The following is a 26,338-nucleotide window of genomic DNA, read 5'->3' as shown; positions in this document are numbered from 1 at the left end:
AAAGTTGGGAAGTGGCTGCTGCGGGCTTCGCCTCCCTCCGCGCGCGTGCGAGGGAACGAGCGAGAGAGCGAGCGCGGAGCCAGCGAGCGCCTGCCATGCCCGGCAGACCCCGCCTCGCCGCGCCCGGGCGCCGAGCTCGCTCCGACTCCCTGCGGCCCGGCCCGGCCCGCCGCGGCCCCGGCCCCCCGCCCCCCGCGCCGGGTCCTCCCCTCCCCCGCCCGGCGGCCCCAGCCCCCCGCCCGGCCCGGCTCCGCGCCGCTCTCCCGCCCTCCTCTCTCCCTCCCTCCCGGCCGCGGAGCAGCATGGCGGAGCCCGGGCAGCGGCCGCGCGGCCGCCCGCCGCCCCTCTGAGCCGGGCTCGGGGGCAGCCGGGCACCTCAGAGCCGACCCCCGCCCCGCCGCGCCCTCCGCCGCACTTGTCCCACTGCGCGCCCCCTGGAGCGCCGCGCACCCCTGGGACCCTTGCGCGCCCCGGGTGCCCAGCATAACCCGAGATCCCTCGCTTACCCCGGGACCTCGGGACTGCCCCAGGAGCCCCGCGAACCCCTGGACCCTGACGCGGCTCCCGGACCGCCACGCGCTCCAGGACCCCTGCGCGCTCGCAGAATTCCGGGGCTTGGCCAACCCGGCTGCGCGCCCTGGTGAGGGGCCCCGCCCCAGAGGATCCCCCTCTTCCAACAGACGGAGCCCCGCCCCAGAGGGACCCCCAGGTCCGACAGGGACATCCAGCCACGCCCCAGCGGGCTCCCAGCATCTCGCGCCTGGAGCCCTGTGCTCCAGAAGAGCCTCGGTGCCCAGCTGGGGGCTCCCGCCCTGCTGAGGGGGCGCTGCCCAGGAGGGTCCCCCGCATCCCGCGGGCCCGGGCAGGATGCACGCCGCCCTGGCGGGGCCGCTGCTTGCCGCCCTCCTCGCCACCGCCCGCGCCCGCCCGCAACCCCCTGACGGAGGACAGTGCCGGCCGCCCGGATCGGTGAGCGAGCGCCAGCCCCGCCACTCTCCCGCCTGCCTGGGCACTCTAGCCCAAGGGGCGATGGTTTGGGACCTGCCTTCTTTAGCCCACTCGCTCCACCTCCGCCCTCTGGGCACAGCCCGGGCTCCCTTCCTTAGCATCTGTCCTCTGGGGCTCCAACTCTGAGCCCAGCCCAGCCCAGATGGTTCCTTCTTCACTCGCGGACAGTTTCCTCTAGACTTTTGGTCTTGGTTGGACGTTTCTCCTTTCTGTGCCCGCTTCTGACTCTCCTGTCTTTTATCTTGTCTTTACCCTTTGGTCTCTTTCTGCGTCCCAACACCTCTTGCCCTTCTCTACACTCTACCAGCCCTTTCGCTGTTTCATTCACACAGGACCCCTGCCTAGGCTTCCCTCTCTCTCCCTGCCCCTCTTTCTGACCTAAGGCCGCCCCCCCCCCCGCCCCCGTGCTCTCCCTCAGTACCCCAGGCCCCACCCAGCACCTATTGTCCCAAATGCCCCTGTTTCCTGAAAAGGGGTAAGAGTCCAGAGGAGGGAAACGGAAATGACAGAATGAACATACTTGTCTAATATTTCCCTGAGGGGGTCAAGTAGTTGCTTCTCCCAATTTTCCTCCCCAAGCCCGGAATCTCATGATTTTCTCCCAGTGCCCCTTCTCTTCAAATAGAGATTAATGCATTGGCAGTCACCCTGAACTGGAGGCCAGGCGACCAGAACACTGTTGCAGGATCCTCCTATGCTGCCCTAGTAGCAGGGCATAGGTTGGCCATGGGCAAGGTGCACGGCCAGCAGCCTGCCTGGCTAGCTGGTGTACACTGTCTATTGTGCATTCAGATTTACAAATCTTGTTGGTAAAGCAAGGTACTGTTTGCACCACCCACAATAAATACTTTACATTTGTGTCAGAATTAGGTAGGAAAATGTTATGACTTGACCTAAAGTTTGTAAGTGGTCGCTGGTCACTCAGGGGACTCTTCTAGATGGAAGATGACTTTGCCTGAGAGAAATGATAGCCCCCTAACTCCTGTTTCTTTCTAAATCTTAATTGGTACTGGAAAATCAGCCTTGGTGTTTGTGCCCCTGCTCGAGGCACACAACCCAGTGTGTACCTAGGTCACAGAAAAACACAGACCTGGGGATGGAAAACCAGGTATTCCTTTTTAGTGAGGAAGTCTGGGAAGCACCCAGGATAGGTACATTTCTTGGGGTTAATTCTATGGAATCCTCTCCTCCCAAACCAGAAATTGAGGCTTGATTTGACTTTGCAAGGTTTTTAAAACACTTTCTCATCTATGGTCTCAGCGAGTGGAGCAAAGTAGCTAACACTCCAGACCTGCCCTCCAAGAAGAAAACCTTACCCACCCGGATGAATGGGAAGTAACTGTTGAAATAGGTGTGCTATTTTTAATAGGTGTTCTGCTTTCAGAGTGCTCTTGGCATGTGTCTTCTAATGGCTGTATTTAAAAGTTATATGACTTCCGCTTTCCTTGCCAGAGCAGGACTCTTGGTCCCCCCTCTCCCCACCCTTTACATGAAACACTCCTGGTAAAGGTTTGGCTTGGCCAAGCATGAATGTTCTCAGGTGGTGTGGCAGTCCTTGGCTTTCACAGTGAAAGCTAGTCATAAAGAGAGCCTCCCTTCATTGCCCACTTCCTCTGTGCCTGGCACCACTCTGAGGGCTTCAGATATGTATGTTCTAGTTTTCAATCCTACCAATGACTTCCATTCTCACCCCCATTTTACAGAAGAAGAAACTGAGTCTGTGGGAAGTGAAACGATGTAGTGCAAATTATTCAATTAAGATAGGGCAAAGCCAGCGTTTGAATGTGGAGCTCTCAGCTTGTAAAGCTAAAAGCTTTGCCAGTGGGCCTCTGCCTTCTGGCCCCGTCTACCCCTGCCACCTCTCTGTGCCAACCTGGCTCTGCTCTGCTGCCTTTGGCCTCACTGATCTGCCTCTCCTCTCCTCTCTCCTTGTAGCAGAGGGACCTGAACTCCTTCCTGTGGACTATTCGGCGCCATCCCCCAGCCTACTTGTTTGGCACCATCCACGTTCCATACACCCGAGTCTGGGACTTCATCCCTGATAATTCCAAAGCAGCCTTCCAGGCCAGCACCCGTGTCTACTTTGAGCTGGATCTGACAGATCCCTACACCATCTCAGCCCTGGCCAGCTGCCAGCTGCTGCCCCACGGGGAGAACTTGCAGGATGTGCTGCCAAGGGAGCTCTACTGGCGCCTGAAGCGCCACCTGGACTACGTGAAGCTGATGATGCCCTCATGGATGACACCAGCTCAGCGCGGCAAAGGGTTGTATGCTGACTACCTGTTCAATGCCATTGCTGGCAACTGGGAGCGCAAGAGGCCAGTGTGGGTGATGCTCATGGTGAACTCACTCACGGAGACAGATGTGCGCTCCCGAGGTGTGCCTGTGCTGGACCTCTACCTGGCCCAGCAGGCCGAGAAGATGAGGAAGAGCACTGGGGCTGTGGAGCGGGTTGAGGAGCAATGCCATCCTCTCAATGGTCTCAACTTCTCCCAGGTAGGAACCCACACACCAGCCTAGCCAGCAGCCCCACAGTATCTTGATCCTGGTCTCTGATCTCGGTCATGCTCTAACAGACAGCCTGGGCTGGTTCCCATCCCCCCCATACACCCCACCCTCCACTCTCTGCCCCAAGCAAAAGCATCTCTCTGGCCCTGGGACAGCACTGGGCTGCTTTGTTGGGGTCAGGGGAAACTACTACGTGCCAAAGTTTGGGTGTTTCTTTCCATTTCAGTGGTTCCCTGTTGGGGATATCCACTCTCCACCTGCTGTGCTTGCCTGAGCAGAAAGAATTTCCCCGGGAGCATCAGAGTGATACAAAACAGAGAGAGGGAGATGCCCATTTGCAGCAGGCTTCCCCAGGCCCTGGGGACTTTGAGCACAAAGCTGCCCTGAGGTTGTTTGGACTCACCTGTGAGTGTGTCTATTACAGAAACAATATGGAGGTGGAGGGCATGGTGCCTAGGTTGTGCTGGCAGGCAAGGTATTGTGGACATGGCACTAGTTTGCTGGTTAATGCTGAGTTCTTCACCGTTTCTCAAGGCCTTGGCTAAGGTCTGTGACTCTAGAGCTGCCTCCTTAACACTGGGGGAGCATCCCGTCAGCAAGGAGAGTTTGGGGGGTAATAATTTCAGAGAAATGTGTTTGCTTAAGGTTGACAGTTCTGATTTCTGAACCTAGGGAGTAGGGGAGAAGGGAGGGGTTTAAGAGGTTTAAAGTCTCTGGCTGTCAAAGACCTGACCCAGCAAAATGTCTTTAAAAGCCTGTCTATATGGACAGAGGTCATTCGCGACTCACTGGTCCCCACCTCAACTCTGAGGCCCTGGGAACAATAAGTTCACATGTGTGCCTAGAGAACAGGGCTGTCAACCCAGGATGGGAACTCCTGGCTTGTGGCTCCTACAAGGAGGCCCCAATACAGGGTCTGGGTTGGTGCTGTAAGTGTAAGCACAAGACGTGCGTGCTCATCATTAAGGAGATAGACTCATAAAATGAGTAGACCCCAGACTCTATCCCTGGAATCAGACTCAAATGCTCCAGAGATGTTGCAAGCTCCTCACCAGGGAAACGGCTGCTGAAGCTGATCCCCCTTCCTAGATCTCTGGCCTTTGTTTTTCCAGGGGAAATGCAATATTGTCCCCAGGGAGGTAAGAAGCCAGATTGATTTGCCGGCCAAATGAAAGGCGGGTTTGTGAGTTCTCCTGCTGGCTCTCCCATAATTGTGGAGTCCTTACCCAGAGGGCCCGGTGGCAGGAATATTGGGGCAGTTAGTCACGCCCCGCAGGGTTCTGACTACGCCTGCCTCCATCTCCACGGGGAAAATCCTGTGTATTCTCTGCCCCAGCGCGGAGCCTTCTGAACAGAGCGGCTCTCCTCTTCTGAAGTGACTTTCCCCTTGCCAGCCTCGTGAGCTGATATTATCAGTGGTCGAGGGGCCCCCAGCACTCACCGCCCGCCCATCTCATTTTGGAGGCAGTTTTGTGGGCGGTCTCTCTGCCCATATTCCTCATGTCTGGCCTCCATAGATATCTATTTTAGTTTTGGGAGGTGGGGGATCCACTATCACCCTCAACACCCTCTCTGTACCAACAGCAGAGGAACCTGACAAGGCCTGAAGGGAGCATTGGAGCTCTCTGGTTAAACAGTCCCTGGCTTTAATCTGTCTCTCTTAAAACAACAAAACTATCTTTCTTCGGGGGTCTGGAAACACTGCTGTTCAACCAAATGACGGCTCTGGTGGGTTGAAAACATTTGCTGCAAAGTGTGTGAGCTTATGTTTTAGGAAAAGTTACTGAGAGCCGTTCATCGGCCAGCAAGGAGCCCGCTGACAATCTCCAAAGCCCATGTTTGAAGATCAAACAGACTCCAGTTTCTGTTGCAAAAACACTCCCACCCCATCACCAGCCTGGGCCCGCTCTTCAAATTGTTCTTGGGTCCAGCTTCTTGAAAGGGCCGTAGAAAACAAGTCTCAGGCAAAAGAAAACAGGAGTCCTCTCATTTCCTAATCTGCACACCCTTCACCACCTGCCCGAGAGCCTGACGGCACCAATTTGTCCTGATATCATTTTGGAAGGAGGTGATGAAACTTCTCCTTCATCCTTTTGGGCAGCAATGGGCTAATTGGGAAAAAGCAGAATCCAGAACCCGGGCAGAGGTCATTGGGATCCTCAACCTGACAGTCAGAAATACAGCTGCTTTCTCAGTAAAATTGTGTGCATACATGCATGCACAGTTTGATAGGAACATCTGTGATGCGTTATTGTACTGAAATATCTGTTATGTGCATCAGATTTTTATTCTTTCTTTCCTCAAAGCATTACTGTTATTGCAAAAATTGGGGGTGGGCAGTGAGCGAGGAAGATGAGGAAAAAGCTTAAAAGACTACTTTTATGCTAAGGTCTGAGATTTTAGTTTTAATTTTAATGATTTGAGGTATGTTATGTATTTTTTTTCTTGGTAGAAATATGTATTTTTGCTTGATAAGTAGAGAAAGAAAGTTTAAATTAGACTTATGGATCAGGAAGACCAAATCAGAGAGCTTAGAAAACTGGTAACTCTTCAGCTTGCAGAAAGAGCAAGCAGGTTTCATGACAGGTTTTGACCTTTGATTTCAAAAATAAACTCAAGGTGCTAGATTCAGTATCACTAAGGTTTTACCATGCGACCTTGGGCAAGTCAGTTCCTTTCCTTGTGCTTAGTTCACTCTGCCTGTGAAATCAGACACCAGGATTAGGTCATCTTTCAAGCCCCTTCCAGCCCTGACATTCCATAGGACCATTCTAATCAATTGCATGTGCCAGGCACCCAGCAGGAAGCTCCACGTGCATTTCCATTTCACTGAATTCTCCTTGTAACCCTTTGGCTTTCTAAGGTGGGCACCAAGAAAGGTTGAATGACTTGCCCAAGGCCACGTGGCTAATAAGGAACAGAGCCAGTCTGTGGGGACTCTAAATGACTAAAGAACTTCCTATATGTAGTTTCTGTGCTTGGCAGGGAGTCTTAGTGGACTCCAGGGCAGGGGAAGAAGAGGGCTACATGAGAAGTGGGTGTGCCATATCCACTGTCCAACCTCTGCTGAACAAATCAAAACTGGACTATGGAGGGGGTGGTGGGGAGCCAGGCCTGTTGGTACAGTCCCATAATCTCAGTTTTTCAGGAAGCTGACACAGGAGATCACAAGTTCAAGCCTACCTGGGCTACAGACTAAGTTCAGCGTCTGCCCAGGCAACTTAGTGAGATCCTGTCTCAAAGTACAAAAGTAAAAAGAGGGCTAGGGATATATAGCTTAGTGATAGGTACTTACTACACACGAAGTGCTTAGGTACTAGATTCAGGCCCTCGTGCTACAGAGAATGTGAAGGTGGCAAGCCCCTGCTTTGGGGAGCTTGGGATGCTTAAGCCTTTGGGCCAGATCTTATGGCAGTCTTAGAAGCTGGAGATCCTCAACAGTTCTGTTTGCTGCTTCCAGGGACTGGGGCTGGTTGCCACTACTCCCTCTGGGGCAGCGGTTCTCAACCTGTGGGTTGCACCCTCTTGACAAACCTCTATCTCCAAAAAATATTCACATTATGATACATAACCGTAGCAGAATTACAGTTATGTAGTAGCAATGAAAATACTTTTATGGTTGGGGGTCACCACAACACAAGGAGCTGTATTAAAGGGTCACAGCATCAGGAAGGTTGAGGACCACATCAGGATTCTCAGTCCTTCCCCTACTTCTGACCACTCACACGGTATGGTGGAGGCACTGGTTGAGAACACTTGAGTTGGATAGTCTTTCCAAGTTATGTAAGAGAACAAGGATCATGCTGTTCTGCCCATTGCTGCGTCTCACCAACGTGCACTGGTGCTATCTAGTGTCTAAGAGCCCTAACTCTGGAGCATACCTGCTAAAAGTACACACAATATTCATGAAATTTTCAGTCTTTTCCTCTGGGAGTTAGAAATCATAAAATCAATTGCTGAGCTCTGTCTTTGTGTGTGTGTGGAGGGGGGGGGACAGCACTGGACCTCAAAGGATATTAGCTCTAGTCCCCCAGGGAAGTGCTAAAAGCTTTATTGTCATATTTATTGTAAATTGAGACTTGAAAAAGATAGATCATTGACTGTGGTTACATAGACAGGTCCAATGGACTCAAGAATGTCCTTTGCTAAAACCCATGCTCTTTAGGCATCTAAAAGGTGGACTGATTTTGTTTTTTCATAGTTCATGACATTATCTGGTGAATTTGTGTCTATGTATGTATATATATGTATGCATGTATAGGTGTGTGTGTGTGTGCGTTGTATCATTATTGATAAAGTAAAATACAAAATACAAAAAAATGATTTAAAAGTACTGAATTTTTTTTCTCTGGATTATAAATTGCATCTTAAGGTAATTCTAAAAGAGGAGTTCCCAAAGACATTCTGGGTACCATCTCCCTGGAATTCATCACCAGTTTCCCATGGAACTATAGTGAAGGTAGTCCCCTGACTGAGGCTAAGCTTGTGCAGTTGAATACGGAAGGTCTCTGAGTTTACATATAGCTATCTGTGCCTGGTTCATCAACAGGTAGGAAGTGCATTATAAATATTTGCAGAATGATGAATGACTGATGGTCAGCAACTGTGATATGCATCCTTTATCCCCTTTTGTAACCGAGCATGGTAGAGTAAATGAATGTATGAAGGAAGGTGGCATAAACCACAGCAATGCATCCCCTCATAAACGTTAACAGCTGCATTGCTTCCTACAGGGACACAAAATAGCAAAATCGTCCAGTGAGTTGTCTTTAACCCTCTGAGATACTGTGGCAAGACACCTTATACTAAGTCATTTGTAAACACCACCTATGATTCTGGAGGCTGTGAAGGTAAAGACCAAGGTACCAGAAAATTCAGTATATAACGAAGGCTCATTCTTCATAGATGGGACTTCTCTGAACCCTAACATGGTGACAAGGGATAAGAGAGAGTAGTGACTTCCCTCAGGCCTCTTGCTAGGTCAGTCATTCCCAAGGCTCTGTCATTATGAGCCAATCTTGTCTCAGAGCCCCACCATCCCTTAGTTGGTCACTCTGGGGGTTAGGTGTCAGCATGTGAACTTTGGAAAGACGCAGACATTGAATACATAGCATAGGGAGTTCTGATTCAAAGCAAGCACTCCATTTCTCCCTTGCCAATGACTTCAGACTAATCATTTTTCCTCGATGGGCCTAAGTTGTCTCCTTTGTTCCATGGCAGTATTGGGCTAGGCAGTTTCCAGTGCTAACCAAGTTCTTCCTTCTGTAATTCTCAGGTCTGGCCCCATATCTTAGAGGGCCTGAGCCAACCCACACCACAACTTTAAGCCTGACTTATCCATCTTTGGCAGGCTTGTCCTTGGTGGACCCTGGCTAATGCCTACCTATCAGGAAGCTGGTGGTTCCTGGGAGTGGGGTGAGGATGGGGGATCCTCCTGCTAGTCTGCAGAGCAGAGAGCAACTCTCAGCTGGTGTGGCATAGCCTGCTTGACCCCTGCTCAGGCTTGATCCTCTCCTTTATTAAGGATCTCCTCTTTCCTTCACCTTTTCACTCATTAACAGAGCAGTCACAGTGCAGTGCAGTGCAGGATCTGGGCCAGGGACCTGGGAATGAATGGCATAGGTTTTTGCCTGCTGAGAGCTCACTGCCTAAGAATATTTGTTGCTTTTGTACCCTGAAAGGTAGGTGTTACTAATCCTGTTTTACAGAGTGGAAACTCAGCCCCACAGTATCTGAATATTAGTGGTTCCTGCATCCTGGTTCTTCACCCTTCACAATGAGAGACCCTGCTCTTCCTTCTGTGCCTTGTCACAAGTCTAAAAGCTTTCAGAACCAGTCACTATCTCTCAGATTCTCCAAGAATGCCTGCTCCTGAGGGCTGAGGCCTCTGGGAGCTTCTGCAGCAGGCAACTCTCCATTCCACGTTGTTGGGCTCTTCAGCTGGCCCTCTGTGAGACCTCAGTGCTCTCCTTAGGGTAGAGGGATACTGGATACTCTGGGCGGACCTCAGGCTACAGGGACTGTCTTCTCTCTGGCATTCTTGGTCCAGGGTTGATTCAGCACAGGCTGCCCCCGGTGGCTTCTTGTAGCTCTAGATTAGACCTGGAAAGCAGTGTTTCCTATACTTCAGCCCACCACCCATGCTGTGCCTCCCACCCACAGCCATGTGGCCAGGTGCTATTCTGGGAATCTCTGTCACATAGTGGGGCAATCCTTCCAGTGACACTGTCTCATGTGTACACATGGATTGTTTCTGGGTCCAGGTAGCAATTTGCAGAAGAAAAAAAAAAAGTCCCTGCTACAGGCTCTGTCTGTCTTGTCTCTGTGACCTGATTGATCCAGACTTTGATCTCTATGTCTGAATGGGGGACCGATGTTGGGGTGGCAGACTCAGAAGCAGAAACACAGGACAGCTTAGATACCTCCGTCAAAGAACAAGTTCCCAAAGCCGGAGGTGATGACGCTTGAATCAGAAATTCATAGCAAAACTTCCAGGCTCAGGACTTCTCTACCCAGGAGCCCTAACTCTGAGGCTCAGAGAACCAGAGAATGGTGAAATCTTAGAACCTTCAGCTCTGAGACATTTTTTGGACCGGAAGAATCTTCACGTCATGAAATCCTAGCCTCTTAGCTTTGAAGCATTTTCAGCTCATCAACACAGACTTCTAAAATCTTGGAGTTGGAAGGGTCCATTTCTCAAGAATTCCAAGAAGCCCCATCTGCAAGCATGTCGGATCTCCTTCCCCCAAGCCGCTCTCCACTCCCCGGCCCAGAGAAAGCCTTCCTTACCGCCAAAGCACTTTCTGATGGAGATAAAACTGAGCGCGTGCCTTTGTTAATAGTTCCCATTTGGACTTCTCTCAAAGCCAGAAAGAGGTTGCCTGGTGAAGCAGCTTTCTTAGGGAGGAAACTGAAGAATGCTGGCAGGCACCCTCAGCTGCCAGCCCAACGGCTGACGTTCTTTCCCCCTTGAATTTGCTTCTAAATATTATCCACTTCACTCCCTTTTATCTCCCATCACTGCCTCTCTGTCCACCCACTTAATCCAAAGGCAGCCGGTGGCCCAGCCTTCAGCTCTGCTTCGTGGCTGCCAAGCCGTCTCGCCAGGCTGCTCCTCCAGGATCTGCAGGCTTCTAAATCTATGCAGTATATCCTGCCCCAAGCTTGGAAACACAGTGGCTTCTGGGCCCCCTCCCTCTCCAGGAATTTCCTACTTTTCTCTTCTGCTTCTGCTTCCCCCAATTTATGATTTTCAAGGCTCAGCTCAAAGCTGCACCTCTTGCAGGAAGTCTTCCGAGAATGCTGTCAGGTGTGAACTGGTGAAGACTTGGCCCAGAGATTTCTTTTATGACCATGCCACGTGTAGTGTTTCCCTCCACGGGATTCATTGTGGAATTTTATGACAATTCTTTCAGCACTTCTATATTTGACTTTATTACTTGGATAGACCTTCTTTCCTGATTCTAACCTAGTCCAACATGTATTCACAAGTGATTGCAAAATTGAGCGAGTATGCTCTAGGCTGAAGCCCACCTCTGTGGGTTAGCCTGTGGCTGGGTGTTGGCTATATTATCTAAAAGGTGAGGCTATCCTAGCTTCTGTGTCTCAGACTTTCTACCTGAGATGTGTCCCATGCCCTCAGCACTGTCCCTGGCATCCATGAATCTCTCTTAGACTCATCACTCTCGATTCTAGAATATGTTGTTGTTTTCTCTTCTTTGTTTGCCATTTGTGAGCAACACACACACACACACACACACACACACACACACACCACACCACACCACACCACACCACTAGAAGTACCCGAGCATCCCCAGGCTCATCTGTCTGTAACATCTTTTCATGTCCAAACATCTAATTTGATCCTTCTGTGATCCTCTTGGTTTGGGGGCTCCAGTGACGTTGAGCTGTACTGGCTTCTCTCCCCTCCTGTCACTACAGTCCCTGGTCATGGCCCCACACATCATCTTATGCTTTCCCTGCTACTTGAGGGCCCCTTCCCAGTTTTTATTGTCTAGCTAGCTCCTTCTCACTTGAATGGACTGCCCTTGTTAAAATCCTGGACTCTTTAAACAAATGCTGCTCCATAGAAAGTCTTATCCTTGGTCACTGGGTTATGGAATGACATCATATGATCACAGTTTAGTAGTTTAGGTGCAACAGTGTGGCTGGCTATTTGCATGGTGTTTTGGAAGGACTGATGAGTAAATTGGACTTGGCCCATTCTGAATGCCTGGCTACCTTTGAAGAGAGCTAGAAGTCATCAGAGGGGGCTCATAATTGCCTGGGCCCCAGGGCCATTTCTGCAGGACAGCCTTGGCCTTGGGATGTCTGTCCTCTACACCTGTTTCTGGAGCTGTTTTTTCTTCTGTACCGTCCCAGGGGAAACCTGCCAGCACCTCACCAACATCCCCTGTCCTACAGGTAGTGCACATGTACATCTCTCTGTCCCGAGCACCCAGGCTTGCTTACCTTTTATTCCAACTCCTTTCTTTCCAACCCACTGGGTCAAGAAGATCGGGAAGACGCATTGAAAGTTCCCTTCCCATTTGCTGGGACTTGTGAACTTGTGTTCTTTGCATAAGACTCCCTGGTTTTCCCTCATTCTCAGCAGCATCCTTGTAGATTTTACCTTCAGAACCCCATATTCATTCCTCTTAAAGTTACACACCATGGGACAGATTCAGTTCAGGAGCCCCCTTCATTGGGAAGCCTTCGGTATGCTTATTAGGACCACAGACAACCCCAGGCAGGTTCTACAATCTGTCTTGGTCTTGGTTTCCTCATCTGTCAGCTTCATGGGATTTGCTGTGAGCACTGATTGGTCTGAAGTACTGTAGTATAGTGTTTTGTTTTTCATTTATAAAATCGCAATCAGTGAACGATTTTCTGGAAAAATCGTTTCCAGTCCCTCCTACTGTGCACACATGATATGTGCTAGATGTATGGGAATGAAGAACACACACAATGGTGTGTGCACATGTATGTTTGTTTGGGGTGCTTCCTTTTCCTGGCAAAGAAAGGCCCGAAAATGAGCCTGCTGTGAGACTTGGGGACACAGCATACACTGCACCCCCCTCCCACTCCTGACTGCAGGACACCTCCAGGAGCCAGGAGGCCCCCCTAAGTTCCATTTCACAGGAGAGGAGAGTACAGCCCCTCCCCAAATCCCTAGTGTAAATATAAAGCCAACACCCCCCAACCCTACCCAGTCCCCTCCTTCCACCCTATCAGGGGTATTAAATGTTTTCTGCTCTATGTTATCTCCATTGACTTAATGTGCCTGTGAGGCTCTTAGTCATTAAAGCCTTGGGTCCTGTTGGAAAGACTCACTTAGTGATAAAGACACAGTGGAGAAGGGCCGATTAGAAATCTGGCTCGTTTTAAAAGCCTTATTTCCCATATGGTTCTTTTCTTTGAGCTGCTTGGCCTTAAGTTTGAGAAGTGACAAAAATCTACTTGTCAATGATCCTTCCCACTATTTATGTTCCAGTAGCATCTAGAGCTTTTCCTTCTGTCCTAAAACAACTAGGGCATTACCCCAGTCCCTTCCCCTATGTGGCTTCATGCACCCCCCTCTCCCACAATGTGGTCACTGAGCTCAGGAATGGTATCAGATTTGTTTTCTAGTCACTCAGGCCAGGTATTGGGACTATGGGCATGTCCCCTGGTCCCCAGTGGTGTGGCTGTGGCATCACTAGACTATGGGCAGTTTTGAGTACCAGGCTCTATATGCAGGTTGAAGGGCTATGGGTTGGTCATGGGTTGGGTAAACTGATATACTTTGGGACTCCTCCAGTCACAGCAGTCATTGTGCTTGATCTTGACTGGGATGTTTAGTTGACCCAGCAGTCGAGTCCCCATGCTGAGGCCAGCTGCTTGGTCTTGGAGATGATTTTATGTTCTTGGCTTCCATCAGAATAGTTTTGCTGGGAGGGTGGTGAGAAAGGAATGCCAGCCTCTTGGTAGAGGTGGCTTTGAAGTGCTTTTAGAAATGGGAATGGAAAGGGTAGTCCGGGAAGAAGGTGCCAGTTCAGCAAAGGTGCCAGGATGGGAAAATGTAGAAAACAGGCATAAGGAAATCCTTCCCACCCCCACCCCCTTGCTTTGTCTTTGCCCCTTTCTCTCCAGCTCTCAAGATAGACACCCTGATTTACTCTCTATTGTGTGCTAGGCCTCAGGTTTAGCATAGTACATTCATAAAACAGTCCTGGGAGGCATAATTCCCCCCCCTTTCTTTTTCCATTTTCAGACAGAGTTTTTCTGTGTCTCCCTACCTGTCCTGGAACTCACTTTGTAGACCAGGCTGGCCTCGAATTCACAGAGATCCACCTGCTTTCTGCCTCTCGAGTGCTGTATTTCCCCATTTTTAAGGAAATTGAGAATAAATTGTACAAAGAAGGACACCTAGATTTAGGCTTCAATGTTTTGATGCCTTAATCTGGAAGCTGGACCGGAGTCCCCTGCTTTGACTGGGTGAAAACCATGGGCCTCACATGTGCCCCACCGAGGTTGCCGTGAGGTCTCAGTGATGCCTATGGGCTAAGAGTGTTAGCCGAGGTGGTCTAGTGGTCATTTTAGTTAAACTACTGGTCTCCTGTAGGGCTGCCTGTGTACTGAGGTTGGGAAGCCTATCTTAAACTAAAGACAGTTCTCTGTCCCCATGCTTGGTCTCCTAAACTCACACGCTGTGTTTGGTTGGTCAGCATAATGGGAGCTATGTGGTGTGGCCATCCCAGAACATAGTCATGACCATCAGTGGTACGCAAGATCTGACCAAATCCATTCTGGCTCAGTCTTGCCTGGTCTCGGGTTGTTCCCTAGAACAGGGATAGACTGAAAGGAGGTTTGGAGAAGTTCAGGCTGGAGACTCAGCTGTGTCTGGGTTATGAGGGTGATGGGGCTCTTTCTTGTCTAATCATCCTGTATCTCCATTGCTTAGACAAGTGGGTGTTAATAAACAGCGTCAGCTCAGAGTTCCTGGGAGGGCTGGGGGCAAAGCCTGATGGGACTTTAATAACAAGAGCTCTCTGCTCTCAGTAGTGCTCAGCCATGTATAGTTTCCTCTTTAGCTTTTTCCTAAAGAGAAGTACCCTGGACATACTTAGTCAACAGGATCAGTTACTAAAATATGCTTCATCTATTCGTGTTTTTTTTTTTTTTTCCACTGTTGCTTGGCAAATACTCCTGGGAATTGCCCTGTGCCAGACTCAATTCCAGGTTCTGGGGTTCAAGATGACTGTGGGGCTGGTGGAGAGGGGAGGAGTTGAGGTCACAATAGAGGTGTGAATACTAATACTCTCAGCTCACTGTCCTTTATGTGCACTGCCCCACTTCATCCTCAAAACAGGTTTCGGGTAGATCGAATCCCACTTCATGGGTCACGAAGGAGGCTCAGAGAGATGGTTCACGTGCCTGGAGTCACACAGCAAATAAACAGAGGGTCTGGAGTTGGAACTGTACAAGTCTGGTTGTGGGGCCTGCATCTCATGGAAAGAGGAAATGTGCTCCAGAGGAGGAGAGTGGGGGGCGGGGAGGCTCTGCTGAGACTCAAAGTATGACAAGTAAGCAGTGACAGAGGGCTGAGAGGCTGCCGAGTTCCGTCATCCTGAGGTAGGCTGTGGCTCTGACAAGGAGGGAGCAAGGGGGCCTGCTTGTCAGCAATGGGGTGAGGGGGCTAGAACTCAGACTAAGAGTAGAGGCTGAACCTCACAGGCAAGTGATGGCAGGTGTGTTCAGGGCAAGAGTGCAGAGGACATGGAAGCTTCACATCCATAGCAACTGGTAGTGTAGATGGCTAGGATGCTGCTCTGAGGCGCTGTGTGGCATGGGAGTCAGGAACTGTGACAGAGTGCCCCCCTGAGGACTCTCTGTGAGAACTGCCGAAGTGGCTTCACAGAATGCTGTGTCCCACCTGTCTGTTACTATTAAGTACCACCCGCCTTCAGGTGGCAGGGGCTTGACTAGGGCTCAGGTCATCTAGAGGTCCTATGGCTGCTTCCTAAAGGACTGAGCCTGACTCCTTGTGATCCAGATTTTTATGGTTGCAGATGTTCCACTGAACATAGCAAACACCCCAGCCACCATGAATTCTTGGCTTGGCTTTAGTCTGAGACCACCTAAGCTCAGCACCGAAGGACCAGTGGCGATCCCCAGGTTCAGAAGCAGCTGTAAGTATGGGGTGAGATGATGGTGAGAATGCTAATCCAGATTGACGTAATGTCATGACTCACCACATAGAACACACTAGTGGGAGCCACAGGGAGCCACAAATATAGAGACACATGTGGCCACACCGTAGAGTCCCGGCAATCAGGCGTAGGCTTGGGTGCATTGGCAGGAACACTGTCCCCACTATTGTGTTCTGCCATTCAGATTTCTTCCAGTTAATGACTGGCTCACTGGTTCATTTATTCATGGGTCTCAGACTGGAACACCTCACCCCGGGTTACCTGTACATTCCCAAGCCCACTGGCCTGAGAAAGCCTCTGTACCATGAGGATCTATCACCTGACCTATTGGATCCAGAATGTGCCCACTGCTTTCCCAGAGTGGGCAATCCCAGCTTCTGGAACTCTCGGTTATATTTGCACTTAGATTGGCTGGTGTCTGAATGAGTCCAGCTAAGCTTCTTTATTACAGGGCCTTTGGAGAAAAGCTTGGCACTCAGGCTGCCATTTCTAACATAGTCACAAGGGCTCGCATAATCCCTGAATTTCACAGGATTTGTTTGACAGCAGGTTGAGAGGAATGTCACCTGTTCAAAATAAGAGTGAGTTGAATGCTGCCTGAGCAGAGGTGGGACACTGGAAGGCCTGCCATTCACACAGAATAAGCACACTGGTTATGAATCTGATGGTGTGTACTAGGGCAGACTTTCCCTTAGCTGAGCCTCTTTAGTGGTGTGAGATTGGTAAACCCAAAACCACACCCCTCCTGAAAAGCCACTTCCTCAGTCGGCTCTAACCCCACTGGAGAGTGGCATTTTGTCTGTTCTGTGTTTCTGCTCTGACTTCTCCAATGGACTGAAGTTCTTTGAGGATAGGAACCTCATCTACTGACTTTGGGTTCCCTCAGGGCTTGACTTCAAGCATATCCTCAGGGGTTATGTGTAAAATCAGCACCTACATCTCTATATCACCTCCTGAGTATGTGAGTGAAAAAGCAGAAAGCCTCCACCTCCTCACTTTACCCCATCAGCACCAGTGAAGTTCCAGATGTTGAACTCTGGAAGTCAAGAAGCTTGGTAGTCACCTACCTGCATGCTCTATTGTGGCACCAGGGGTTTGGGCTTGGATGGCTCGGGCCACTGAAAGCCTTCTCCCCTTCTCATGCTCTGACCATCTCCAGGCGGGGCCACACAGACAGTGAACATCCCACCGATTCCTTGTTTCCACAGTGGCCCATTCCGTAAGTGAGAACTGCTTCTTGCATGGAAGGGATCTTCCCAGCCCTCCCTGACAGCCTTCTTCCTCATGCTTCTGTGTTTTTTTCCAGGGCATGGATCAGAGCTTCTGTTTGCTGGTCATTCCACGATCCTCACACAATATAAATGAAATCTGCTAAAACCAATAAATTCAAACCATGTGTGGGCCATTGGGAGGAGCCAGGACGTCAGAGGGCCGCAGTGTGAGGTGGCGTCAGCTCTGACGGCACCCAAGCTGATTTGTATATGAGAAAAGTAAATATCCAAAGCCGTAAACAGCCCTGGGTCTCCCACTCTCACTGGGATTCAAAGGCGTTTAATAGGAACACACACTCTCTGTTTCTTATAAACAGAGCCAGAGCCTCTATGTGTGCTGACCTAAATTCTGTGTTTTCAATCCCAAGCAAGCCAGCCAGGCATCCTAGTCATAGACTGCAGACAGGCTTGGCCGTTGGCTTGGGTTCCTTCGATCTGGTTTTGGCTTTGGTCTAGCACTTGTGCTTTGTAAAGAATTACTTCTCCTTTTCTTTGTTGTGTACAACCTTGTATGTTTGCTTGTCTGTTTGTGCCACTTTAACAGAATAGCTTGGGCTGGATATCTCAGAAACAACATGTTTCTGTCTAGTCTGGAGGCTGGGAAGTCCAAGACCTAGTTGTCTGCATCTGTCATTACCGACGAGGAGTGACTTCCTACTTCTCAGATGGCATGTGTGTGCTCACGTGGTACAAGGTGGAGATCTCAGGTCTCCTTAGTCCCTTATAAAAGCCCTAATCCGCCGGGCGGTGGTGGCGCACGCCTTTAATCCCAGCACTCGGGAGGCAGAGCCAGGCGGATCTCTGTGAGTTCGAGGCCAGCCTGGTCTCCAAAGCGAGTTCCAGGAGAGGCGCAAAGCTACACAGAGAAACCCTGTCTCGAAAAACCAAAAAAAAAAAAAAAAAAAAAAAAAAAAAAAAAAAAAAAAGCCCTAATCCCATCAGTGCACACATCCGCAGAACTTGCCTCCTAAGAGTGCTCATTGCAGATAAATTTGGGGGCGAGGCATGCAGACATTGACATGAGATAACAGTGGGTGGAATGAGGGGGTCATTCTCAGTCTTCACGTGAGGACTGTGAAGTCCAGAGGTACAGTTTGTGCAAGATGGCTCATAAAGTTACAGCTGAACTGGGGCTTCATCGTTTCTTTTTTAGACCCCTCTAACTTTCCCTGTGGATGCTGACTCAGAACCCCAGAAGCACCTTTAGGGACGCCTTCCTCGTTTCCTCCCCCTGCACTGTCTCCTGGAACCTGTCTTTCCCTTGTTCTCTGAGTCCTCTGCAGCTTTTCTTTCCCATCCTGCACAGTTTGGGCTTCAGAAAGAAGAGTCAGGTTGGAGGCAGTCAGGTCTCTGCCCATCAATTGTGGGGACTTCCAAAGAGTTTTGACTGTGTTTTCACCATGTCAGATGGCGGTGAGTATGGCTGACTTTTCAAGATGGTTGCCCAGATAAGTGGAGCTCAGGCAGGCTGACCACCCATGGTTGCTTCACCCAGCTTTTTCTCCAACTCTCAACCCTTCAAATGACCCGTTAACTTGGACATTGAAGAGAAACTACCCATTAATATTCCCTGGAACTGAATGGGCCAGCCTTGCACATTCACATACTTAAGTAACATCAATAAAACTGGTGACACCTGAACCTTATTAATGGATTATGACAGTGTCCACTTCCTGGTTTTGATATTGTGACACAGTGAGTAAAGTGTCACTGCGGAAGACTGAATAAAGGGCATCCTATCTTCTAATTGTCTATGAATTGATGATTAGCTCAAACTGAAAATTTTAATTAAAATAAATGAATTTTAGAACTGTTGATGGGGCGTATCAAGTGCTTGCAACATACCGAAAGAAGTCCTAGGCTTTATCTCCAGCACTGGAAAAGGAAGAAGGAAGGAAGGAAGGAAGGAAGGAAGGAAGGAAGGAAGGAAGGAAATGAGGGAGGAAGTAAGAAAGAAAGGAATGAAGGAAGGAAGGAGAAAATAAAAGAAAAAGAGCAATGGGCTAACCTCTCTCTCTCCTCTCTCTCTCTCTCACTCACACACACACACACACACACACACACACACACACACACTCCCCCCACACACACATCTTTAATTCTTTTGTGCCTGCTGCATGACAGGAACTGTCAGTGAGCACAAATGAGAACATTCTCATTTCCATCTCCTACAGGTACTCAATGGAAGTTTCCCTTGATAACTCAATCTAAAACGACAAGTCATTCCCTCGAACAGCTTCCCTTTTTTTCCCACAGCACCCATCACCTGTTGGCCTCCTGTATGTTTTACCTGCACATCGCTTCTCACCCTGTCAACCCCATGAACACAGAGACTTTTGTCCCTGTTGTCATATCCTTAGTACCTAGGACATACCGGGCACCTAGCAGGTAATCAGCTAATGTTTGCCAAGTGACTGAGAGGTGACAGACAGGAAACAGGTACACTAATGATTTGTAAGAAGTCTGGGAAGGTAAATGAAGAAAACAAACCGGGGACAAGGTGGGGAAATTGATTGTGTTTCTGCAAGCCTGGCAGGCCTCCCTGTTGTGTGAAGGGTAAAGACCCAGTGTCTTAGGTTAGAGTCTGCTTGTTAAATTCCCTCTTGTCTTCATCCACTAGCTAAGAGCTCTTGCTATGCGCAGGGCTCTGGCACAGGCTGAGATGAGGCACACAGCATCTTGTCCTGGGAGGCTGACTGGTCACTAGGGGAAGGGACAAAGTCACAAGCAGCATGTGGCAAGGAAGAATAAAGAAGTGCTTTGAGGTCTGAAAGCCTCATTTCCGGTCTGGCCTGCATCCAGTGGCCTGAACTCAATTTACCGACTTCCTCCTCTCCTGCCCATCTAGGTGACCCCATAGCTCTAATTAGACCACTCCCTGGAGTCTGAACACATGCTCCCTCTCCAGGTCTTGTTTCTCAGTCTTGCTCTTCCTACAAGAAGTCGTCCTTGACTGCCCCAGCTCTAAACACCTGTGCCATTTGTAGTCCGTGCTGCAGCAGCATGTGACCCCAGAAGAGAGTCTTACATTTACTCCCTCATCCACGGCAGAAGCTGTCTGAGAAGCCCCGCCTGGGCTCAGGTGCATAGTGGGCCTTTGGCAGCATGCTGGTGGCTGATGGGCTTGAGAGCATGGGAAACGGTGACTCGTCATCAAAGAGGGCAGGCTTTGTTATTTTTGTCATTGACCCAAGCTCTCATTTAGCCACTGGTGGTTCACTTAGGGGGTAGGCTGAGGCTGCCTTTACAGCGGTTCAAGTGCATTGTTAACAAAGAGATCATGCAAACGATCTGCCCCAGACAATGTTTAACAGACTTCAGGAGCTGAACTGTTTGCTCAAAAAATCCTCATAAAGTGAACGAAGATATCTGTGCAGTGTTTACTGCCGCACATGCGTTCACCGAACAAATGTGTTTTGGAAATAAACCTTTGACTGGAAAACAGCTTTGATTTGTAGTATTATTTGAGGATGGTACTGAGTGTTCCTCACATCCACTTTCCCCATCGTTAGCATCTTATGTTAACAGGGTACATTTGTCACAATTAACGAACCAACATTTATAAACTGTGGTTATCTAAATTCATACTCCACTTGAATCTTCTTATTTTCTCCTAATGTCTTTTTTTCTATTCCACAATCTCCCATGGGTACCACAGCTCATCATCATCATCATCTCTCTTTAAACCCCACTTGGCACTGATATCTTTTTGGACTTCCCTTGAGAGTATGAAATGACCATGGTAGTTTTCAAACATTAGACTGATGCTTGTTTATATGATGTTTGTATGTTTTTCTTCTCACAATTAGACTGAAATTATGTGTTTGGGGGTGGGGGGGAGACCACAGAGCTAAAAGGTTGCTCTTGTCATTAGCACAGCAGGGACACACAGGGGATGGATGTTGTCTCTGGTCACTTGCATGAAGTAGTTCCTCAGGTTTTCCCCCAGTCTGTCCATACTGTATACTCTGGAAAGAGGTTGCTGTAAGCAATCCATCCCTGAGGAGAGAGTCACACTACCTCAGCAAGTGTGAACCGAATTCTCACTGTGTGCCAGGCACCGCAATGGGCTCTGAAGGTAACACTGGGACCAAAACAAGTCTTCTTCTCTGAAGAACTTTCTCTCTAGTAAGGGTTTACTAATGACGATCCAAATAGTGGATCATGAATAATGAAGAAATAAATAAATAAGAAATAAAAAGGACAGAAGTGGAACCACATGTGCACAGGGTAGCGTTGGGATGTGGAGCAGAGGAGACATTCATGAGACCTCACTGGGCCTGCCTAGCACAGGAAAACGCATTGAGTTTTTATTCCCATGGTGGAAGCTGTGGGTTTGAAGCATGGAAGATCTAATTATTGTTATTATTAATTTTTAAAAACACTGAATGTAGTCTGGACAGGGGTGGGGGGTAGGGTAAGGGGTGGTGGAGTTGTCCAGGCGAGGGGTCGTGAGGGAGCAGGTCAGTGGAGTTGGCTTTGTTTTGGAGGTAGAACTGACAGTGAACCTGCTGGACCACTTACAGGAAGATTAAGAAACCGGTGCAATGCTGACGTGTCTGGGCCCACAGTGGTGCCACCAGCTAAAATATGGGGAGGTGGGAGAGAAGTAAAATTAGACAATAAAAGTATATATCTGGTGGTGTGATTCCCTAGAGAAGGTCCACCTGAACCCCGATTTTGTGATGACAACATCACTAGCAGCGCTCAGACTTACATCACATGCTTGCAGGGACTAGAATAGTTTTCTGTGTTAACTCGTGTGCCACCTTTCTTGGTAGTCTACATTATTGAAACGGGGACTGCAAATGTAAACTGTCCATGGAGGGTGATCCAGGTAAAGAACATACTAGTCACCAGGGGGTCTAACCTTGAGGTCACCTCTTTCTGGGCTCAGGCTCTAGGTGCTAGGCAGTAAGCACGACAATTTCTGACCTCTCCCAAAGGCCAGCACACAGGAATCTCTTTTTAGTAAGCATACTGTTTTGTGTTGATGTGTTTTTCCAGTAAATTTCATCATCAAATATTTACTGACTACCAACTGCAGTATTGTGCTCTCTTAGACATGGACCTCTTTCTAGTTGGATACCCTAAGCCATCAAGGAAATAAAAGGACAGAAGGCATGTGTAGCATGTCCAGCAAAGCATGCACAACCATAGAAGTCCAGTTAGCCTCTGGAAGGAAGCCTGTGTCTTCAGAGATTGGCTCCTAGATAGGATGAAACAGAACTGTCAACCTGAACTGTCAAACTGGCCACCAGGGTATGTGGCCAGAGTTTCCGTTGGGGATTAGAGAGAGGGCAGCTTGGGAATGGTGTGAGGAGGTCTAAAGGGGTGTTTGTTTTCATTTGAGCTCCTGGCATAAAGTGCCAAAGACCAGGTGACTTAGTGGCAAACACATATTTATATTTCACAACTGTCTTAGTTAGGGTTACTATTGCTGTGATGAAGCACCATGACCAAACACAACTTGGGAGGAAAGGGTTTATTTGACTTATACTTCCATATCACGGTTCATCATGGAAGGAAGTCAGGACAGCAACTCAAACAAGGCAGGAATATGGAGGCAGGAGCCAATGCAGAAGCCATGGAAGAATGCTGCTTACTGGCTTGCTCCCCATGGCTTGCCCAGCCCGCTTTCTTATAGAACCCAGGACCACCAACCCAGGGATGGCACCACTCATGCTGGGCTGGATCCTCCCCCATCAATCACTAATTAAGAAAATGCCTTACAGGCATATAGTCTGTAGACCCATCTTACAGAAGTATTTTTGTTTGTTTGTTTTTCAGGACAGAGTTTCTCTGTGTAGTCCTGGTTGTCCTGGAACTCTGTAGGTCAGGCTGGCCTTGAACTCACAGAGATCTGCTTGCCTCTGCCTCCTGAGTGCTGGGTTTAAAGGCGTGTGCCACCATTGCCTGGCTTCGAAGCATTTTAGTAATTGAGGTTCCCTCCTCTCAGATGACTTTAGCTTGTATCAAGTTGACATAAAACTATGCAGCATGACAGTCCTGAAGGCTGGAAGTTTAGAATCAAGGTATCAGAGATTGTAGACAGTTGTCTCCTCATGACTTCTTGTGTTAGAGAGCAAAGCTAGTTAGCTCTCTGGGGCCTTTTTTTTAAATAAGGGCTCTAATTATCCACAAGGGCTTCACCCTCAAGACCTAATCCTCTCTCAGAGGCTCTCCGCCTAATACCATCTCCTCCAGGGCTAGGATTTCAACACATGAGTTTGAGTTATACATACTCCATCCATAACAGTGCTGAAAAACTGGTTGTTGAACAGGTGAGTGATTGGAAAATAGATTTTTTACCAGTGCCTGGAGGGCCTGCAAAGCAAGATTGGGTGTCAGTGGTTTCCAGGAGCACAGGGGATCCACCACTGGAGAAAACTCGTGTGTAGAGGAACTGGTGGAAACCAGACCCTGAAGAAAGATGTTGGAGTCTCTAGCCAGTATTTAATTTATTATAATAATAATGATTCTGCTAATAATAACAATAATTTTTATAACTACTTAATTAGTGTTATTTTTTGCCGGAAAGGCCTGGTTAGCTGCGTGCTTGGCCCCGTCTGTGTGTGATTAGAGGTTATTGACTTATCTTGCGATTTTGTTGTTTTCTTCGCTCGTTGCTCTCTCCTGATAGTCCATCTCACTGTTGGCTTTTGGGCCTGTGTGTGCTCCACAAGATACCACAAAAGCACAATCTTTGACAAGGTAAATATGCCAAATCCTTATTATAATATTTAACCACTTAGGGAGGTTTTTGCTGTGGGGTGGGGTGGGTGGGGTGGTGGGAATGGAAAGAAAAGTCCAGATTGCTTTGATTAGCTGCATTTTTCTCTCTGGGTGAATGGGAAGGCTTTGGTGGGAACCTCAGCACTTGAGGCTGTTTCCAGGAAAGTGAGGGAAGCGGTGGTGGAAGTTCTGGAGTCTGGGTCCAGAGCACCTTAGAGTGGTGTGGCCCTGGGTCCAGTTCTTTAACAGACATCAGACATACCTGTCTGTCTCCTCTGCCTGCTGCACTGCAGTGCCTGTGAGGCAGCTGGGAATTTAGGCTGGACAGGCCTACGTAGTACAAAAAAGACCTCATCCTTGGTTGGATCACCTTGCATTACATAGAGACTCATTGTCTTAAGGACTTGGGTTGGTGACAGATCATTTCCAGGGTGATGCCGGATTTACCTCACAGCCAGCTTCCCATGAGTTTTCTCATGTTGCTTGTTTGATTCTCCATCTTGGGCTGGGAAAGACAACACTCAGAAGATTAAGAGTTTATTTGTATGACCAGGAGAACAGACACATTGCAGCTGCGTTGTTCAGCCGCCTGGCCTAGGATCTAGCATATTTCTACACATAGATTCTTAGTGCATGAGGTGAAGTATTTAGGAAGTACACTGTGTCCAGGCCCCTCAGCAGACAGGATCTGTAGCCATGATATGAACCAGCCTTTCCATCTTCAAGACTGACAACTTTTATTTTTGCTGAAATAGTATATTAGAATTCAGTGGCTTTCAACCTGTGGGTCATGACCCCTTTGGGGGTCATATAACAATTATTCTGCACATCAGATATTTACATTACAATTCATAACAGTAGCAAAATTACAGTTATGAAGTAGCAATGAAATAATTTTATGGTTGAGAGGAACATGAGGAACTGTCCTTAAAAGGGATCGCAGCATTAGGAAAGTTGCGAAAACACTGGAATTAGATGATATTATTGTTCCAAATATTCACCCCCAGCCACCAAGGAGATAGGATTTGACCATGTGACTTATTTCATCACTTTGATAGATAAAATGTGTTCTCTTGCTCTTTGACTTTGGGCTTGGCCATGTGACTTGCTTTGGCCACACTTTAGAAAGCAAGCAGAGCGGTAGATGTGATGTGCACACACGGTTGGGCTCACTCTTTCATACTATCACTTGGCTTCTACCTCTTCAGCCTGGGTCCCAGAATGAATACAGAAGGTCCAAGCCCAGCCTGTATGGACAAACCCAGTCCAGTGAATACCCAGTCTGTATGAAGTCCAGCCCCAACTGATGCACAGGCGAGAACGAGTAACTATTGCTTGCAGTAAGAGTCTTCGACTGATTTATCACCAGCGCTGATCTGACTGCTATGTCTCAACCAAGGGGTAGACTGTAAATAGGCTGTGGATGGAATCAGGGGTGAGGACAGGTGAGCTGTGAGAGCATAGACTTCAGCTGGTTCTCAGAGTCTTTAGTGCCAGCATCAAGATTGGGTGATTTTTTTTCAGTAGGCAGGGAGAGGCATTGAAAGTTGATGAATGGAGGAGGCATGAGATCCCACCTCAGTTATAGAGGGTAAGTTTGAAAGTAAGTGTAGAATGGTTAAGTAGTCCCAAAGGACCTGTTGGAAAGCTGTTAGTGTTTGCTTTCCAATTGACCCTAGCTCCTGCCCTGTACCTTCTAGTAGGCACTTCAGAAACATTTGGTGAATGAAGAAATGTGGAAGAGAATTGTCTAGGCATTTGAGAGTCAGGACTTAATGCAGGCATCTCTAATAATTTGCCTCTTTGTTCACCTACCCCCCCTCCCCCACTCCCCCATGTGTCTGCTGAACACTTACAGTTAGAAAGTTCTTGATTCTGGGGTCTGGGCTAAATAGCCTGTGGGGAGAGCCCCAGCCACATTCCCCATGCCTCTTGTAAAGGGGCTCAGACCACCAAGGAGACAAGCCTGGAGTATGCCAGTGAGGAGTAATGGCAGGAAAAAAAGTTGGGTGCTGGGAAGGAAGCTTCCAGAAAGAACATGGCAGTAGAATGTCTGTCGTCTTTGGTGGTTTCACTGGAACCAGGACAATGTCACCTGCCCACTTGCTGAAGTCAAGGGCTAGTTCTGCAGGGGTCACTAGGTCTGTGAGTGATTACATATAGCCTTTCCTTTTAGGCCGCATTCCTAATACCTCACTGTCCTATCTCTTTAGTTTATGTGCCTTTGTTGTTCCAACTGTTTTGACTAGGCCCTGGGCTGAGTGTGGAGAAACATGGATGTCTGAGGAGCTCACAGCCCTGTGATTCCTAAATCTTGAAAGTATGATGCTCAGCCTATTGTATACCCCTCCTGACCTGTGTCCTCACCTGTGAAATGACCACCGAAAGGCCTGGATTCAAATCCTGTCTCTGCACCCTACTAGCTGTGTGACTTTGAGTGAGTTGCTCACTCTCTGCCTGAGCCCCTGTGAAAGGTGGTCTAATTTCCCTGTACAGTGACAGTTCTATGGCATGAATGTGTGGTAGAGGTGTAATGCAACCTTTGAGAATGCCATCTTGTGAAAAATTACCCAGGGCTGGTTGACATGAGAGTAAAGCCCTGAGTCAGTACCCTGCCTGGGA

The 26,338-nt window shown here is 48.8% G+C and overlaps 1 protein-coding gene across 1 annotated transcript in view; it reads left to right on the top strand.

Annotated features, from left to right (window-relative positions):
- The first annotated feature begins 396 nt into the window (after positions 1–396).
- Positions 397–26,338, top strand: part of Trabd2b (TraB domain containing 2B) — a 207,229-nt gene continuing 181,287 nt past the window's right edge. The window contains 2 exon segments of the mRNA XM_052715815.1: positions 397–969; positions 2,944–3,504. Of these exon segments, the coding sequence (XP_052571775.1) occupies positions 868–969; positions 2,944–3,504 (663 nt within the window). The 5' untranslated portion in view covers positions 397–867.

The sequence above is a fragment of the Peromyscus californicus genome, unplaced genomic scaffold (genome assembly GCF_007827085.1).
Source record: "Peromyscus californicus insignis strain IS unplaced genomic scaffold, ASM782708v3 Scaffold_5__1_contigs__length_169319896, whole genome shotgun sequence".
Taxonomy (NCBI): domain Eukaryota; kingdom Metazoa; phylum Chordata; class Mammalia; order Rodentia; family Cricetidae; genus Peromyscus; species Peromyscus californicus.
Note: the sequence above shows the minus strand (reverse complement) of the source record. Positions and strands in the feature narration are given on the sequence as shown.